The sequence below is a fragment of the Apteryx mantelli genome, chromosome 29, assembly GCF_036417845.1.
Source record: "Apteryx mantelli isolate bAptMan1 chromosome 29, bAptMan1.hap1, whole genome shotgun sequence".
NCBI classification, from domain to species: domain Eukaryota; kingdom Metazoa; phylum Chordata; class Aves; order Apterygiformes; family Apterygidae; genus Apteryx; species Apteryx mantelli.
This window is the reverse complement of record NC_090006.1, coordinates 2,059,031-2,076,458: the sequence shown is the minus strand read 5'-3', so window position 1 is coordinate 2,076,458 and position 17,428 is coordinate 2,059,031. Positions and strand designations below refer to the sequence as shown.

Sequence of the window (17,428 nt, the reverse complement as noted above, 5' to 3'; positions counted from 1 at the left end):
CTTCTGCACTGTGCATTCGCTAGCGAAAGACCTGGAATAGATGTGCTGGGTGAGGTGGGAAGTCTGGGGGGTTTGTCCACTCCGTATGATTGCTCGAGCTCCTGTAAATACCAGGTTAAGTGGGAGACCTAGCAATTACAGAAGCTTCTCGTGAACAAAGCTTGAATGACGATCTAGTATACTTGGCCGAGTCTTGTGCAGTTTGGTTTGGACATGTGTTTGCTTTCTGGAATCATCACAAGCGTACTGTTCCTGAAGGGCTTGTAGGAATCTGAAAGGAAGCTAAAAATCCACAGAAGGATGTGTGAAAACCAGAGTCGGTTTGTGTTAGGTATTTGATCTTAATACAGGCACTGGCCTCTGCCGTTTACTGCAGTGATCTTTTTTCTTCTGAGCCACGTACAATGTATGCCAAAGGAGTTAAGTCCTTAGTTCTCTTGACCAGGCCATCACAACTGAAATGGATGGACTTTCCCTGCACTGATTATCCTAAATTAACATGAAAGTGTGGTGTTAGTTTAAATTTAATTGCACAAGAACTGTTCCCCACCTTACAAAGTTATACACAAACAAACAAAGTGCATAAATACTCACAAGCATCTTCTTTCTCCTCCCTCTCTGCAGGTTGATTTTCCAAGAAATCTGGCCAAGTCCGTAACTGTAGAGTGAAAGATCATCTGAATCATAGGGGCAAAGGGGAATTAAATGAAAGACTTTTTTTGGTACCAAAATAACTTGATTTTAAAGTCCCCTAGGTAAATCTTATTTTGCTAAATCGTTGTTTGTGTATAAGATCACCGTAATTCCATTACATTAGTGATTGTCAAATTGATTCCACGTGCTATGTCAATAGCTTTGGGTTTTTTGAACACTAGACTTCCATGAAAGATGTTAAATGGTTTTCTTTAAAGATTTCTCAGTCTTCTAGGTAAGGGGCCCTCCACTTTACTTTAAGATAACGTCATAGTTTCTTACCCAGTGTGGCTCATTCCTGTTGTTGCTGAGAAACCATTGAATGAATTACCTGTCATGCTCTCAGGCAGTGAAGCAGGATACCAGGACATACAACTGGAACAAAAGCTGTTACTGGTCTTGCTTGTGCAGATACTTTAATAGTGAACAAAATTGGAACAAGAGTTTGGGTCAATTTCTGCCTCATTTACAAAAGGGAATTCAACTGATCTGTCATACTTCCTAAATCTTAGGCCCTTGGTAAACGTGCTTAAACAAAAAACCAAAACAAGTCACATCAAAAGGATTTTAATCTATGCCAAATACCTAGCAGCTGACAATCTCGTAGACTCAGTGGGCCAAAATGCGTTCTGCAAAACCAGCACCTATCTCTGGTTGTGCCCACGAAGACAGTGGAACTCGCTCCTTCAAGCATAAACGAAAGCAGCATCTGATGTGGGCATGGGTGCTTACCAAAGCGGGGGAGAAAAGAGGAATATGGACAGTGCTCAGGTTTTGTTGTTTGTTTTCTGTTTTAAACAAGTCACACTCATTCTGTGTTGAGGGATGAAGTTTTTCTCCCGTTTGAGCACTGTGGCATTATAAACAAATCCTAGGGAACTGGCTTTATATTGCTGCAGGTCACTTACTGGTCTGAACATGTACAAGAAAGTTTTTGCCTTGTATCTCCCAGTCAGACAGCACTCAGTCTTCCTTTCTGAGGCTTAGCACGTTAGACCAAGTCCCTTAAAGCGGGTCTGGTTTATTTAGAGCAGTTCATGCAGTGGCAGTGGCGTATCTGACTTGTGTCAGCTTCTGCCGGTTTACAGTCAGAGGGGGTAAAAAAAAAGGTTCAGTAGCCGAGAGAGAAAAAGATACTGTGATAATAGCTTTATACCAAGTTTGCAGAGGAGCAGACATTACACAGAAAGCATGCTTTCACGACCTAACGCTTTTTCAGTCGTTAAAGGGCAGTTAGCTCTGTGTTTCCTAATGCAAAAGGGCCTATTTCCTACCAGCCTGTCAGGTTTTGAATTAGTTTTACACAGGCAGTAAAAACACCATAGTGCAAGGCGTAAAGCAATACTTGGCCAATAGTAGAGAAACTCAAGGTCAATTACTGCCCCTGAAGAACTGCTTTAACAAATATGGTGTTTGGGGACTGTCCTCTACCATTTGAAAGCTGGTTCTCCTTGCGCAGGATGCGAGACTATTGCTAAGTTACAGTAATCCAGGCCAACACTCACAGTGAAGACAGTTGCTCAAAGCGAGGTGGTTCCAAAGACTGTCTGTGGCAATTCTATTTTGTATAAATTGAAGTAACCTCTATAACTTTGATTCAAGATCAGTTGCCGGCTTAGTTTTATTATGTTAATGAGAATAAATTGCTGCATGCCTGGAAATAGCTCCTCAAACCAATATGTATATGTTTACTGATACACTGTATTCAGACTATTACTTTATGAATGGGTTGTGCTGCCAGTGTCTGTTTAAGAAGAAAGCAGTAAACGTTGCATTTTATTTGTACCATGTTTGCTTATGAGAGGCCGAGTCATTAGGTGCCTCAGCCAGACCATGACGAGTAGACTTCTCTGCGTCATTTGAAGAGGATACTTTTCTTTAAGGAAAAACAATGCCTGTTCAGTGCTAGCAATTTGAAAACAGTCCCTCTTCCTTCTCCCACTCAGCTTGCTTAAGAAGAGGGAAACTGTGAACCTTTAACTGGAGGGGTTGGAACCAAGGAAGGGTCATTCCCCCCCCCCCCAAGATAAGGACTTGCAGTACGATACCCTGCGTGCTGGCTAGCATGGATTCTAATGCGAATGAATCCCGCAAGAAAGTTATTTTAAGCTCTTTCTCCTATTCCACTCAGAAGAAAAGCAGCAAGCACTGCTCTTACCTAGCCTCGTACAGATGATTGTCTGCTAGCTTACCAAGTCCCCTAGCAAACCTGATGGTAGTCAGCACTGTTAAAATACAAGTTGCTATACAGTAAAAGTTGGATAATGCAGGCTGTTAAGTATTTACAAAAATATGTTGTATACAAAGAGGACCAAAGAAGAGGATACTAAGTTAGAAATGTAAATCTGACACACTCATGTTGGATGTAACTGTACAGATATTGCTGAGTTATTTGGTTTGATGCTACGATAGACAAATCCTTATGCTTTGTAATTTAAGGCATTAAAACTCATGACAAATTCTTCATTTGTCAGAAGTAAAGGTACTCACCCCCTGCATTCTGCAAGTTGCCAGCAAACTGCCTGAAGTGTACCAAACTCTGCTTGCCAAAAACAGTGGTTTAGTCGCTACTTGCAACTAGACTATCGGATGTTGTAATGCTTAATATCAAAGAATGCTGAGGAGCACACTTGCTGTGAAGAATTTTTCTGATGAGCATGGTAGGGAATCCTTAAAGCATCTCGTTGTTGTTAATTGCCATGCCTGCGTGAAGTGAGAATGTATAAAGGACTCTCCTAGCTTTCCTTACCTCATTTTGTCTAGATGTGTTGCATTTTGATGAACAGATGATGTTTCTCTTTTCCCTAGACAACTTTTAGAATGTCTTGTGATATTTATTAACAGCCAGTCAGTCTTCTGCTCTCCAGAATGAATGTTTTGCTTACTGAGCCAGTAAAACTCCCTCCTTCCTAACTGAGGCGTTTAAAAATGCAGTACCCCATCACTAAAATTGAGCCACAGGTAAATACAAATACAGGCCTTTGTCATTTGGAATGGCAGCTGCCTATTACTGCATACATTTGTCAGAATTTATTTTGATTCAAGAAACTGTTTTCCTCATCTCTATCTATAGCAGCTTAAAGTGATGCATAAGCCTTTTTTTTTTTTTTTTTTTTTAATTACTAAAACCCAGGGACCTTTGGGCTCAGCTCGTGTTGTTTCTGCCTAACAGGTCTCAGTCAAATTCCAAGCCTCTTACTAAGGTTATTCCACAAACAGTAGGAGTTTAAATCATACATGGTATATAATTTGGTCAGAAAGTTTTTCTTCTTTCCTCATAGCTACACTAAAGAAAGGCCATGAATTTATCAGGTGAATAAATACTGGCTGTAAAAGTATTCATACAAAGAGCCCCAGACAGTATTTGGGTAATCGTCTTTGTAAAACCCAACAGTGACACAGCAAATGCAGTCTCTCTTTAGTGTGGTTTTATTTACCGGAGAATAATTAAGTACCACGGACATGGAGATATCCTTCTAGCCAAAAAGCTGCCTTGGAATCCTTTTCCTAGAGTTTGAGTCCCTTTGTATTTAAAGAGCTGTGTTAGTGAAAGCTTCAAATACCCAATTTCAGAGTCAAGCGGTAGGGATCTCATGGATATGGCACAACACGTAGTCATGCCGAATTAGGAGCCTTAAATCTGGCTTAGACAAATTAGGTTTGGTTAAGCTGCAGATTGAAACACCTAAAGGCCTAAGGAAGCCCAATATATTAATGCAGAATTAGGCTTTTCCCCTCTTGGTTAGTGGTAGTCCTTCACACCACAAGTAGATGCCTGTCAGCAGCGTGGAAGAGGGGGTGGGGGGGGATTTAAATCAGGCCCTTCAAGTAGTTTGTCAGTGTTTAACTGTGGCTAATTTTAGATCCTACCTGAATGTACTGAACTTGCCTCAAAGCATGGAGTCCCTCCCCTATATGAGGAACAAGAAGAAGAAGAAGAAGAAAAAAAAAGTACTTGGTTCAAATAAAGGGAAAGAAAACTATTTGCCTTCAATTCAGTTTGCGTAAATAGACACTTGAAATGGCAAATGTTACCATTTCTTCTCTTGTAGACGTATTTGCCTCTGCTTGTACATACCCAGCTGGCTTGGTTTGTGGGGACCAGTCTGTATCTTGTTTCCTGTCATGTGCTGTACGCAGAAGATGTCTTACTTTTGTCTGTAGTGTTTTATAATTTGGGTTTTGTCTTTTTGCTTACTTTTTTGTATCTCACCCTTTGAATAAAATCAAGTGCCCTACATTAAACAGACTCAATTCCTGGTCTTTAGTTAAATCCATTTAAGAATAGGTAACCTCTATGAAAGTTAGGGGCTATATGTAAAAAATAGAAAAACTTAGGGCTTAACTCAACTCTCTCCTAACTGGCCAGGCAATTTTTCATGTCTGAGATAGAATATTTTTCAACTGTCATTTTCTAACCACGTTTTTGCCACTAACCAAAAAGAGGCAAGAAGGAAGCTTTTCCATAAAATACCTCTAAGGCAGAACAGTTGGTATTACCATCTGTACTTTAATTCAGATTTGACAACCACTTTTCTATTATTAGATAAGACAAAATTGCGTGACCCACACTTCCTGGTCTTTACACTCATTCTACACGAGTTTTGAAACTCTCAAGGTTCCTTTTTGAGCTGTTCGGTGGTTGTCCCCTGTTTAGGTAATGTACAGACATGCGGGGAACGTCTCTGCCAAGCACTTTAAAGCAGGCTGCGTCACAAACAGGGCAGTGGAGGCTACAGAACAGATGCTGAGATAGTACTATTAAATACACCTTCTTGTAAGAAAACAGCTGGGGGCTAAAAGAGATGGTTCATGTCTAAAAAATGCCTAGACAACTTCTTAAGTGAAGCCCTCGCCACCAAGAGACCACCTGAAATGCCACCCCTCCTCCAGCCAGAGCCACTCGTGCATTAATTATCCCAGGGCCCCTCACCTCCGCAGGGGAAGAATACCAAACACGATCCTTTTCCTAGATAAAGCGAGCAGCTTGGACTTGCTCTTGTTGCAAAGTGAATGCCTCTCCTGTATAAGTAGCAGTAGTAAAAATTCATGAGACGACTGTTTTTTAAGGCTGTTGTCTTGAAACAACGCGTATGTGTCCTTAGTATCACAGTAAGAGCCAATGCCTACGCACAGAAAAACAGCCCCATGTTAGAAGCAAGACTGTCCGCTTCTGCTCGCTCAGATCTTCAAAAGTAAACATGAATACTAGCTTGTATTACAGTCATAACCTGAACCACGTAATACCGCTCAAAGCTTTAGGCTTTTGTTACCATAACTGAAGGTCACACCTGCTTGGGACCCCAAAGGAAAAAGGACTATTGCAATGACGCAGCAAGGAGAGTTGCTTTGACTAGACGCGCCTCGGCGTGCGCAGAATCTCTCCTAAATGACTCCGGAGATGCACCGTACTGGGTCTCTCTCCTCTGGTACAAGTCAGCCGTTCTCCGGCACTGCAGCGCGGAGAACCGAGACTGTCATCAGCTGCTGTCGCAGCTCTGGCTGCATTTCCAATCACACCAGGGAGGGCACAGGGAACCTCTTTCTTTAGTACAGCCTAGTACTACCTTGTTTGAAGAGCAAGGGAGCAGTATCAAAACACAGGTGAAGAGACACTACCGGGTTCTTATCTCCCCATTTGTGATACCTAACCACACACACTGCACAGTACATTTCGTTTAAGCCAGTAAAAATGACAGTGAGAAGACAGCCACAAAGGGACGTGACCGGGGTCTTAGCAAGTCAGTCCTGTGCTCAGGTTGCAAGAAATCCCTTTCCTTAAATCCTCGCTTGACTAAAAGCAATAAGGTGAGGGATGAAGGGCCTGCAAGTCCCTTGCACAGAAACTCTGCCATCCCCTGTAGCGCTGGTCTCATACAGTATGACATTTTAAGACAAATAATAAGCTCCCAGCTGCTAAGTGCGATTTACAGAAGGGCATAAGCATTTGGTTTGAATGAATTATAATAGACTGCCTGCTCCAAAGTACTTTTAGGCTCTCTTAGCGCAACATACTTTCCGACATTTATGCTTTCCCACTGTTCAAGACTCATTTCTCGGTGTACTGAGTTAAAATACAAAGTTTGTGGGGGCCTTCAGAACAGTTTGGGTGCAGAGCCTCACGCTAATGGTTATAGACATACATGCAAGTTTCTTTATCTGTATGGATTCCTTTTCTAGAAAGCAGCGCTTACCGCTGGGGTACGCGTTGCTTGCAGGAGTACTGTGTATATCCAAGACCCCGGGGATGGTTTTTATCAGGCACCTTCCCTTCCTGCTCTGTGGTAAGCTGTTTTTCACTACTGCAGAGCTCATCCATAGCCATCTGCAATAACTGCTTGCACAGAAAACAGCCACGTAGCTGCTGGGTTTGGAGAAATGCACCCCACTAAGCAGCCAGTTCTTCGGTCGCCGTGAGATAGGCGGTGGGAAGCTGGCAGGCCGCAGGCCGTGCTAGGGGAGTTGTTAACCCCCGAGCCCCTTCTGACGTGGGCAAGGTTGGGAAGGAACCGGCACATGGCAGCATTGCAGATGGATATAGGTAGGACGAGGAGGGGGTGCTTCACCTGTCAGCTTTCAGATTATAACTTGAATCCCAGTTACCAGGGTGGTATTTCCCCTGTTCGCAGAAACTCTGAGCATCAGCAGAGCCATTCTTACACATTAGCTACATTGGCTGTGCACGGCAGGCGGTCGGTGCAGACTACTGTCTTTTTGGTTTGAGAAAAGTGATCGTTGCTTTCCACTTCAGAAAGTAGAAGTTATTTTCTAATTTTTCTCCCCTAAGAGAGCAGACACCACACTTACTGTGCTATTGGAAAGATGCACAAAGTGAACTGTCCCTACTCGAAACAGAGACTGGCAGCAGAGAGCATCAGGTTACCTAGTATAGGTAACTTAATACTGTTTTTAATTACTGTTTTTACTGTTTAGTAATTACTGTGCATACCGTTACCTAGTATACCTCCCTGTCTGTTGAGCATGTGGTCCCTGAGCGCCTGGTGGTTTCACCAGCCCCACAGCATCACTGTGCAGCACCACAGCAGCACCCCGTCGTATCTGGAACGTTACTGAGTAGGATTTAAGTGTTATAACTTCAGTGACAGCTGATGAGCCTTCCTGGGAAGCTTTTAAAAATCACATTATGGGAATGGGACTTCATCTCAGTAGAGCATCCTGGCTAGTTCCACAGTTCAAGAGCTGCTTTCCCGGTTGCCCACACTCCCTCTTTGCTGGGCTGCTCTGCCAGCACCTATTTTTAGCTCACCAAGTTTCTAGCTCCTACAGCTCGAAAGGTCCAACAAGCAGCATGCTGCAGCATCTCCACTTCGCTTCTCCTCTCTGCTACAGCTCCCTGTGCAATCTCTGCCCACACTGCCACTGAAGCCACCCCAACCTTGCAGTCAGAGGACTACCAGCACCCCCCGGACCCTCATAGCGCTGCACAGCCCTATGTGCCTCATTCGATAGGCAGGAGAGCATCACTGTCCTTCCCAAAGCAGGGAGAAGGCAAATGCTCAGATACTGCTTTAGTAGCACAGTCAAACACGTAAAGAGATAGACCGCAGAGACAACTGAGATCATAGCTAGCCCCGGGGACATAGCCTGTACTTGCGTTTGGACAGGCTGGCTTTTTCATCTCCAGCTTGGACGTAAAAGCAGGAATCTGATCTACTGCAAGCCTGACCCAAAAGCTGCCCTGTGTGCCTTAAAGAGGCTCTTCCTGACCTATTTTCATGCATTTATCAGCTGATTGGAAGACATCACAGGCATTTGAAAAAGGAAAGGAAAAGCAAAAAGCAAGCTGACCTGCCAAGATGGTCCACTCCGTGCTAAAAAGGTTACCCAGCTTAAGAGAAAAATCAAACCCACAAATCACACTCGACAGGACTCCTTTCCCCCTCCTCAGTCTCATTCTTTATTGTTAAGGTCAAATAAAAAATGTTCCCATGGTCCTTACAAATTCCTATGGAAACAGCTTTAAACAAACAAGCTGCTAGCCTGTGTCTGGGCAGCAAAGAGCAGCATTAGTTTAACAGAAGATCCTAAAAGCGGCGATGAGCCCAGACGCGCTGGAGACACTCATGATACCACCAGAGCTCACAGCAAAAAGCCAATTAGGCTCCCAGGGACTCGCCCGCACCGGGAGACGCGTTCGGGTCATGGGCAGGACGGGGGGCAGCACAGGGGCCTGGCCAGCTCGTTCGGGCAGGTAGGAGGGCTGCCCAGCCACCTCTACGCAGGAAATAACGCCGGCAGGGGCAAAGCCCACGCCTTGCCTCTAACAGAAGCTGCCGTGCTGTTTTGACAAGGGCAGTAGTCAGCAAAGCTGCAAGGGACATTACTAAAACCTCCCTGCTCCTCTCGTTTCCATCTCTGCCCAGAGCCGGCACACCGCTAACCTACACTAGGCGAGAGAGCGTGTCCCTGGGGAGGGATGAGCAGGACGGTCCCCGCCGCTGCGTTTGGCTCAGGGTGGCAGCGAAAGCGCCAGCTCGGCCTCGGCAGATCTCGGCATCCCCAGCAGAGCGGGGCTTGGGACGGGGACAGCGTTGCAGAGGACGGTGCACCAAGCAGCCTCCGCGCTGCCACGGCACCACGCGCCCCAGCGGGTCGCTGCTAGGAAGGAGATGCCGCCTCTCCTCCCTGCTGATGCCAGCTGCCACCTGAACAGCCTCCTCGAGCTCGCAGGCGGGTGCTTTCTAGCACCCAGTACTGGGCAAGACAGCATCTGCCTGCAGGGGCTGACTTACCACCTCATCGGCAAGCCCCAAGGGTGTGCCTGCAAGGTGGTTTCATAACCAAAGTTATCCTTTAGGGCTATCAACGTAGAGCTACCTGCAGCCCAACCACGAGACCAGTGCAACAGCACCGGCAGAACAGGCAGAATGGCCCCAGCGGTCACCAGCCAGGCCGCTCTAAGCTGTGGCACGGGCTCACGTTCCTCCTTGCGTTTTTCCAGCAATTCCTGCTATCAGAAAGACACGCTTTGCCAAGCATGGCTAGAAAGCCTACTAAAAAATTGAAGTTGGAACACATGCAGCGTAAGCCAAAACAGAACGGTCACGCTCAGAGCGCGACACATCAAGCCCGTACAGCCAGCCATTTACCAGGTGGAATTTAGTGGGGATTTCAGAGTTGCACAGAGCTAGGAATTATGCACACAGGAAAAACTCCCACTCAGCCACACCAGGAGTCATCACAGGTTTCTGTGACCCAGCGAGGCCGTATTACACTGCTCGCTTGTCGTGTTGCTAAGGGAGAGCAGCAGCCCTCACCCCCCCTCTCCTCCGTAGATCAGACTCGAGCCTACGGGCCAGCCACGTCATCTCTCTTAGCATAATTGGCAGACGGCCTTCGGGAAGGGCTCACGACAGAGCTTGACATGCAGGATGAATGAACTGCCTCAAGGACTGTCTCTGCAGGACCACATCCAAGCGAGGCAGGGGGCAAGCGGGCCCCGAGGCTGACATGAGGCCAAGCCAGGAAGGCACCTGCTTGCAAGCAGAGCAGCTGGGGTTCGGGAGGAATCTTTGCTACGGGGCTGTCTAGTCACAAGTGTCAGGGTAGGGACGTGCAGGGACTAATCCATCATCCTCTCACCCCCCTCCAGGTGCTGCCGACCTGGAACAAGGGTTTGTTCAACCCCGTTGTGGCCCCAGCACTTTCAGGAGGGAGGTTTGCTCTAGCTGCGGCAAGAAGTTGAGAACCACTCATGTGAGCTACACAATTTCCATCCCAGGGCTTTGCCAGCCTGGCTGATAGGAACAGGAATGGGTTCAGGGAGCACTAGCTGGGTAGGTCTCACGCTGCTGAAGCCACAGGACAGTTACGTCCTGAAAGCGGAAGGAGGGAGAGGGCTTGGGGCAATAACCTCTCCTTCAGGCACAGCTGGATCCAGAAAAGGACATCTGTCCTTGGCCCTAAACATGCCTCCTCCTCACCTAGATCCAAAGGTTACTGTTCAGTCATTAGATGCCTCTCTGTGCGGTGTAAGGTGCTGGAGAAAGGAAGGCATGGTTCCTGGTGACCAGGCGAGAAGGCGAGAACTCAAACCTGCTCCCAAACCAGTTGAAGCATAAAAACTCTGCAACATCTCTCTAAGAAGTGTTCTGTATCTCATCACTTTACCCCTCCTGTTTGGGTTGCCACGTGTCCAAATGGTATCATAGCCAATGCCTACATGGAAAAGCAATAAAGCAAGTAATTTATTTGTAGCTGTCTTCAATTTAATGCACCAGCTGGATGTGACCAGCTGGTTTGTAGCAGGCCAGCAGCCAGGACTTTATGGATAACTGGAGGTACGCTGGTCACAGCTCTGAGACAAGCTGTTCTTGAGTAGCTGTGGGTGGTAGATAGGAAAAAGAGAACTGAAGTGCGACCTGGGCTTTAACACCCTGGAAACGTCAGCTAAGAAACACTTTTCTCAACAGTAGGAACAAGCAGGGAAATGTAAAGCTGGGGCAAGGGCTCACCAGCCTGGGAGCGCTTTGGTCTTCGACATTTTCTCGTTTCGGTGACTGCGAAAAGCGCTATATAAAGTCCTGTTCCAAAGGGAAATATCTGCCATTATTCTATAGCTGGAAAAACAGAGGAGCAGGAACGTTAAATGACTTGTCAATGCAAGGTTGCCATGGGACAGAGAGAATGAAACGCAGGTTTCCTTTCCAGCAAGGGAGTGGTAGTGGAACAGCAAGAGGTTGTGTACACAGAGACGTAAGCCTGAGCTCCAGGCTCTTGCTGACAGCTACCCTACAAAGCTCACTTCCTTCGTGTAGAGCCAAAAGACACCAATACTAACCACGTCCCTTCCTCCCCTGCCATCAGCTCTAGGAACAGACTTCCCTGCAACCAGGCCAGCCCAAGACACCAGTCTGTAGACATCACCCTTCCCACCTCCCTCCAAAAACTAAGTTGCTCTGAATGTTCACGCCTTTCTTTTGTATTTTCCCATGGCCCCCCTGGAGCAGGTATTGCTCTGCACCCTGAGCGGGCAGTGCACAGCTGTAGTTCTTCAAGTCTTCAGACAGCCTAACCTGGGTGGATGCTGCTTCCCAGAACAGAAACAGGTCAAGAAACCCGAAGTGAGGGCTCCTGCACAATCCCCGAGCTGTTTCAAAGCAATACCCAACCTGGCACAGGGCTGCTAATGACACTGCTAATTTTGCTGTTGATACCTGTCTTCCCCCAGACAAGTGTGGGAACTTTGGTGCACTCCCCAGCTCCTCAGTCCGTTCTGGGCCAAATCTCCAGAGGCCCACTGCAATGTTGTTTCACGGAGAAACAACAGCCCAGACAACACAAATTTCAGGGCAGAGTTTTGGTGCAAATGACCCAGTTTCCAAGCCTGCCCAACATGTTTCAACAGTAACTGTATCTCGGTGCCCTGAAAACATCATCTCTGCTTCACAGGCGCCCAGTTCCCCCATAGCCCTGCACAGCTATTTGCAAACTCCCACCGCAGTCCCAAAGGCGTAGAGCAGGTAGCATTAGCCTCTGTAGTTGTCACAGCTAGGCAAGAAAGAGAAGGACCTGAGCTATGCTACATCATGGGTCCCTTGAGAGCAAGGATTAACCCCCCAACATGCCGAGTTTTCCTGTAGTTTCACAATTGCAGTGAGCAATCCCACTGAGTCTGGGTTGTCCTCCTGCACACACAAAGTTCTCCTTTGGGTAAGCCCCGAATGAACCCTGCTGAAAGCAGATATTCTAGCTCAGGAGTCTTTTAAGCACAACACTCTTTTCCCGCAGCTGACAGGACCGAACCACTGGCTGTTTCCTTATTTCTGGATGCCGGATTGGCACCCCGTACAGGAGCGGGCGTCACCGCACGGGCGCACCTCTCGGCTCGAAAGGCTCTCCTCTTTACGGCTGCCTGTCCTCTTTGCAGGTGGACCGCATTGCTGCCTCCAGAGAGTGAACGCCACCGCCTCTTCGCCACTGCGTGAGCAAAGCGCCTCGTGTGCAGCTGCCCGAGAGAGCCTCGAGGGAAAGGAGCAACACGAGCGAGCTACAGGCAGCTGAAACAACTCCCCTGGGCTGCCACCTTCTCTGCCCGCTCACGTCCTGTCTGCTCTGTGCCACACAGGCCGGCAGGCCCAGGTTTAGAAGTGTTTTGCATTGAGTTAGGCATAGAAAACCCACTAGATAAGTGACCAGCAGTCACAGATTAGGTATTCTGTATTTGCTGGTTGCATTTTGCACTTTGGCTCTTGCCTTGTTTTTAGTTTTTAAACAATAAAAAACTCCACAGATGTCTTTATTTTTAAAGCAAATGCCAAAACCAGGGCATTCTGCTTTGGAAATGCCAGAGTATCTTTTCTTGGCTGGTTCCTTCCCTTCCTGCCTTTCACAACCCAAGAAACAAAGCTAAGGTCACGATCCTCTTTCCCCCCTTCAATGAGATTCATGGGCAGTTTTGACAGCTTGACCCTGTTGCTTTGACTTGAGTTTCTGGTCTACACACTAGCACAGCGAGGACGCATCTTGCACAGACAGCCTGGTGCTACGCAGAGTCCCCTGGGTCTCACTGTGTAGCAGCCCTCTTTGGAAGCGGGCAATGCTGTATTTTATCATATATCATCCCTATCGGGAATCAGGCAGGGGTTTTGGAGCATGCCAAAAACCCTGTTTCTGTTGCTGGTGAATTGTTGAAGAATTCACACTATGGGCTGGTGTATGCCCTTAGGGGGAGGGAAGGGGCAGATAAATCACTGAAGAAGAGAAACTGGAAATTTAGGGAAGGTTTTCACCCTATAAAATACCCAGAAAACTTACTGGCACTCAATAAACAAACAGAAACCGGTGCAACATGTCAGAGCAGAGTGTGCCCTGGTCTCTGTGCATCTTTTTAAAAGCATCTGTCTGGGTCATGCTCCAGTTTGAAGATTTGCTCTGTTTTACCAGTGCTCTCAGTTGCACAGTCAGCTGAACAGCAGTGGGAGGGAGGAGAAAGGAGGAATAAAAGCCCATCTTTGTTCCGCTGACCCCTTCTACCAGGGGAGCCTTCCCTCTGAACAGCCCACAGCTCACGCAGACAGCGATTTGCACTCTGCCTGTGCTCAGAGCAAGCAAAAAGATACTGCTGAAACATTTATGGCAAGCTCCTGGGACTGGAGAAAAACCATCAGAGGAAGGGTGGCTTGGTGTTAAAACCATGGGCCTGGCATGTCAAGAAACACCCCTCAAGCCCTAGGCAAAGCAGGGGTGCACCACTACCCAGAATTATGGTTCCTGGGCTACAGCAGAGACAGATCCCACATTAGGTCGGGGGGAACGTGGTGGCCTTAATTTCTCAGCATTGATCGATGAACGTAGTAGTACGTTTTCAGAAAGGGGCAGCGAAAGCCAACAGACAAACAGAGTCTCCCATCGAAATGCTTTTGTCCGGCTGTAAGCTGACTTCTGCCCAGCTGAATTACCCCTCCAAGCCTGGGCTCTGCCATCAGGTCAAAGATCTGCCTCTTGCAGAAGAAATACTCAGCTCTCAGTTTCTGGAATAAGTTTCGGTTTTGTGAAAGGCAAGCCATTAGGTGTAAGCGCCTTTTTATGGCAACCGCTTTCTACCTTTCACTTTGGATGACACGGTGTAAGTCACAGTCCTTACTGCTTGGCAGACGTTGCGTTCAATGACCACTGTCACAGACAGACTAGCTAGTTTGCCCAGAAAGACAGAGCTAGGAAGAGGTTTGGGGTCTGAAAACAAGCAGGATTTACCCAAAGTATCTAGCCATGACAAGTACTAGCATTTTGCCTATGCAATGTTCACATGGATGCTGTTTAAGACAGATGCTCTTTTTCAAAGTGCTTAGAGCTCTGCTAATGCAGATCTCGGCAATAAAGCGAGAAGGCTTTGGCCTGTCGTCACACCCAGAGCGCCCACAGTCTGCTAAAAGCAGGATTATCAGAGTCCCCGTTTTCCTCAGGGCACCAAAGCCCAGACTGATTAAGCAGCTTGCCTGAATTCCCATCTGGAGTAAGCACGAGAGCTGGGCTTCGAGTCCAGAACCTACAAACCCCAATCCAATACCTCAGCCACAAAACCAAGCGTGGCTCCGCCAGCTGTCACCCTTCTGGGAGTGGAAGAACAGAAAATCAAACTTCTGCTGTTAAACACAGGCTGGGAAAAAGACTCTGCACCAGACTGAGCATTAGTGTGCAGGGTTTCCTGGACAGTCTCATGCTGCAAATGGAAAAGAAAAACCCCAACTGCTTTCAGTTGTGCCAGGCAGAAAGTGGGGCTGATGCCTAAAGCGAACCGCGACGCGCTCTGCTCCAAGGACAGACCAGCGTCCCTCACGCTTCCACTGGCAAGACATCTGGCCAGACTGGTTGAAAGGGGCCAGCAGCACAGAAGCTCTGCGGGAACGGTGCCGACAGCCCTTTAGCTTTAAAACCCCCATCGGTGTTGAAGCCAGAGTTAAACCCTGGAAGCCTGATGGAGATTGTGGCGCTGTGCAGCAAGGCGGGCACGGGAGCGAGGATGGATGGAGACGAGGCACAGCCTGCGTGCCAGCCCCCAAGCCCGCTCAGCTGTGTAAAGTCTAGCAACACCAGTGCTCTCCAGAGCATGGAAACCTCCGGCACATGGGCTGTTTGAGTTATAAATCATTTTCCACTTGCCTGAGTGCTAGGAAACCTTTCTACTTCCTTTTCAGGCACCAGCTGAAAGATCAAGTGGGAAAAAGCGTAATTCGAGGGGTTCTGCTGGCAAATCTCTTATCCCACGCCCAGCTCTAGCAATAGCAGTGCTCCCACAACTGCTTTGCAAGGCCTGGAGTTAGGTTTGAGCACCAAGCTTGGCCTTTGCATCATGTCCTGCTCAGGCTGCAACTTGGACAGTCCCCAATCCTTCACCCCCTGCTCAGTTGTGTAATCATTTCTTATCCCAATTTGATCAAAATGACCCAGAAGGGGGACAGGGCTGGGGGACCAACTCCCAAATCCACTGCTTGTAATATCTAAACTAACTCAGTCCATTTTGACTGGCCTGGGCTAGGAAGCCGCAGAGTCAGTCGTGCCTCCGGATCAAGGGCACGTGATAAAATTAAAAGAAGAGCAGACAAGCTCATTCTTTAGCAAAAGGTCAGCCTACTGCAAATAGGAGGAAACATTCATCACAGCAGCGCTGCAGAGGTAAATCTGCTGAAGACACTGGAGGAGTTTTCTGCCTGTCTTATAATGCTAATTCATACAGGCACCCAGAGGCAACACAGATGCTTAGGGTCTGATGCGAGATGCTGTGCAGTAAGGGGGAAATTTTTCCAATTGCTTCAGCAAGCTTTGGATCAGGCTGGCCAGGAAGGACACGGGACCGGAAGGGATCTCATCCCTGCAAGCCCCGTGCCACCATGCCATCTAGTCCCGCTCGCAATTCAAACGCTCGCTCCTAAGGCGGTGTGGTCCCGCTCGTGCATTGCTCCACGTTAGCCCTGAAATATGCTCATATTTTTCTGCCATCTGAACAAGGGGGTGGCTGCTGTTTGCCAGAGCCACTTTTTAGAGGATAATGAAGAACAGCTGCGTACACGTGGAAGCAAGTTTGTCTTCTCCTCCCTGCACTGTTTTCAAAAGCCACGCACACAGGCCTAAAACCCAAGCTGAACTACTGTCAGCGCACTCGCATCGGTCGCCGTTCCACAAGACAGTCAACCGCACTGAATCAGAGGGCCTGATCTCATGCAAATTTGCTCATGCAATTCATTTGCATTAAAAAATTATTTGCAGAAGCAATTTTTTGCAGACAACTTTTCTGCCAGACAAGATAATGAGTTCTTCAACACCGATGGAAAGGCTGAACGCCCATTTCCTCCCTTTCCACCCTGGCAATGGGAAATCAGGAAAAACATCCTTACATTTAGCAGGGTCATTTCTGCAGGAAGAAGAGGAAGATCTAGCTGACACCATTTTTATGTCAGTGTGGCTGTAGACCCAGTAGCACCATCCAAATTAGACCGTTAAAGCGAAACCGAGAATGCCTGGCATTTCCCCACAAAATTGTAGCTATAGTGGGACCAACAGTGCAGAAACGTGTCCACTGTCTGCTTGAATTCTCCCCCGGTTTGTCTGCAGAAGAGGAGCATTACAAGGAGATCCATTCCTGCTGGAGACTTGTGCAGCTGCGCAAGAACAGTGCTGTCTGAGACAACGTTCCCTCCCGCCTTTCATGGGCTCCAGAGCCTCTCAGCTCCTCCAACAGCCCCAATACACTGCTGTCCTCCCTGAGGCATGGGAAGCAACTGTGAAATCCTGCAATATTTATGCATTAGCAAACTGCAGCATTTTGAACTTGCCAGCACACAGACTATCCCACCTCCCAGCTGCAAACCCTTTGAGGAGTGGGACAAGCGTGGAAATGCCTTGCAGCACAGCTCATCTCTTTCACATCTTTTCTTCTACAGAAAGGGAGGCGGAGGAAAAAAAACCATCCCGAGTTTCCAGTGAAATGATTAATCATGGAGCTGGCTGCAAACAGACAGACGCACATCACCATTGCAAATTAGTTCTGCCTAACGGTCTCCCCAGTGGAGTTAGCAGTGATTAAATCTTGTTCCGACAATGGCAGAAAGGGAGGAAAAAAGAAGTCAGGAATTTTTTGAACAGGAAATACATGGGAAGAGGAGGGGACAGAAGGATTAAATGGGAGCAGCACACCAAGTGTGAAAGATCCAACCGATGTGCTGCTCTCTGGCGCACGGTTTTTGTCCTTCTCCTGCAGTGGTCTGGGGAAGGACTT

At 47.5% G+C, this 17,428-nt stretch overlaps 1 protein-coding gene across 2 annotated transcripts in view; it reads left to right on the top strand.

The window, feature by feature from the left end:
• Positions 1-12,935, top strand: part of GFPT1 (glutamine--fructose-6-phosphate transaminase 1) — a 45,078-nt gene extending 32,143 nt beyond the window's left edge. The window contains exon 19 of one of the 2 annotated variants that reach the window (XM_067312528.1): positions 12,584-12,935. In XM_067312528.1, the coding sequence (XP_067168629.1) occupies positions 12,584-12,613 (30 nt within the window). In that variant the 3' untranslated portion in view covers positions 12,614-12,935. Of the gene's footprint in view, positions 1-624; positions 4,939-12,583 lie in introns of those variants that run through there. The other variant, XM_067312527.1, reaches the window with a different exon arrangement.
• Positions 12,936-17,428: the final 4,493 nt, after the last annotated feature.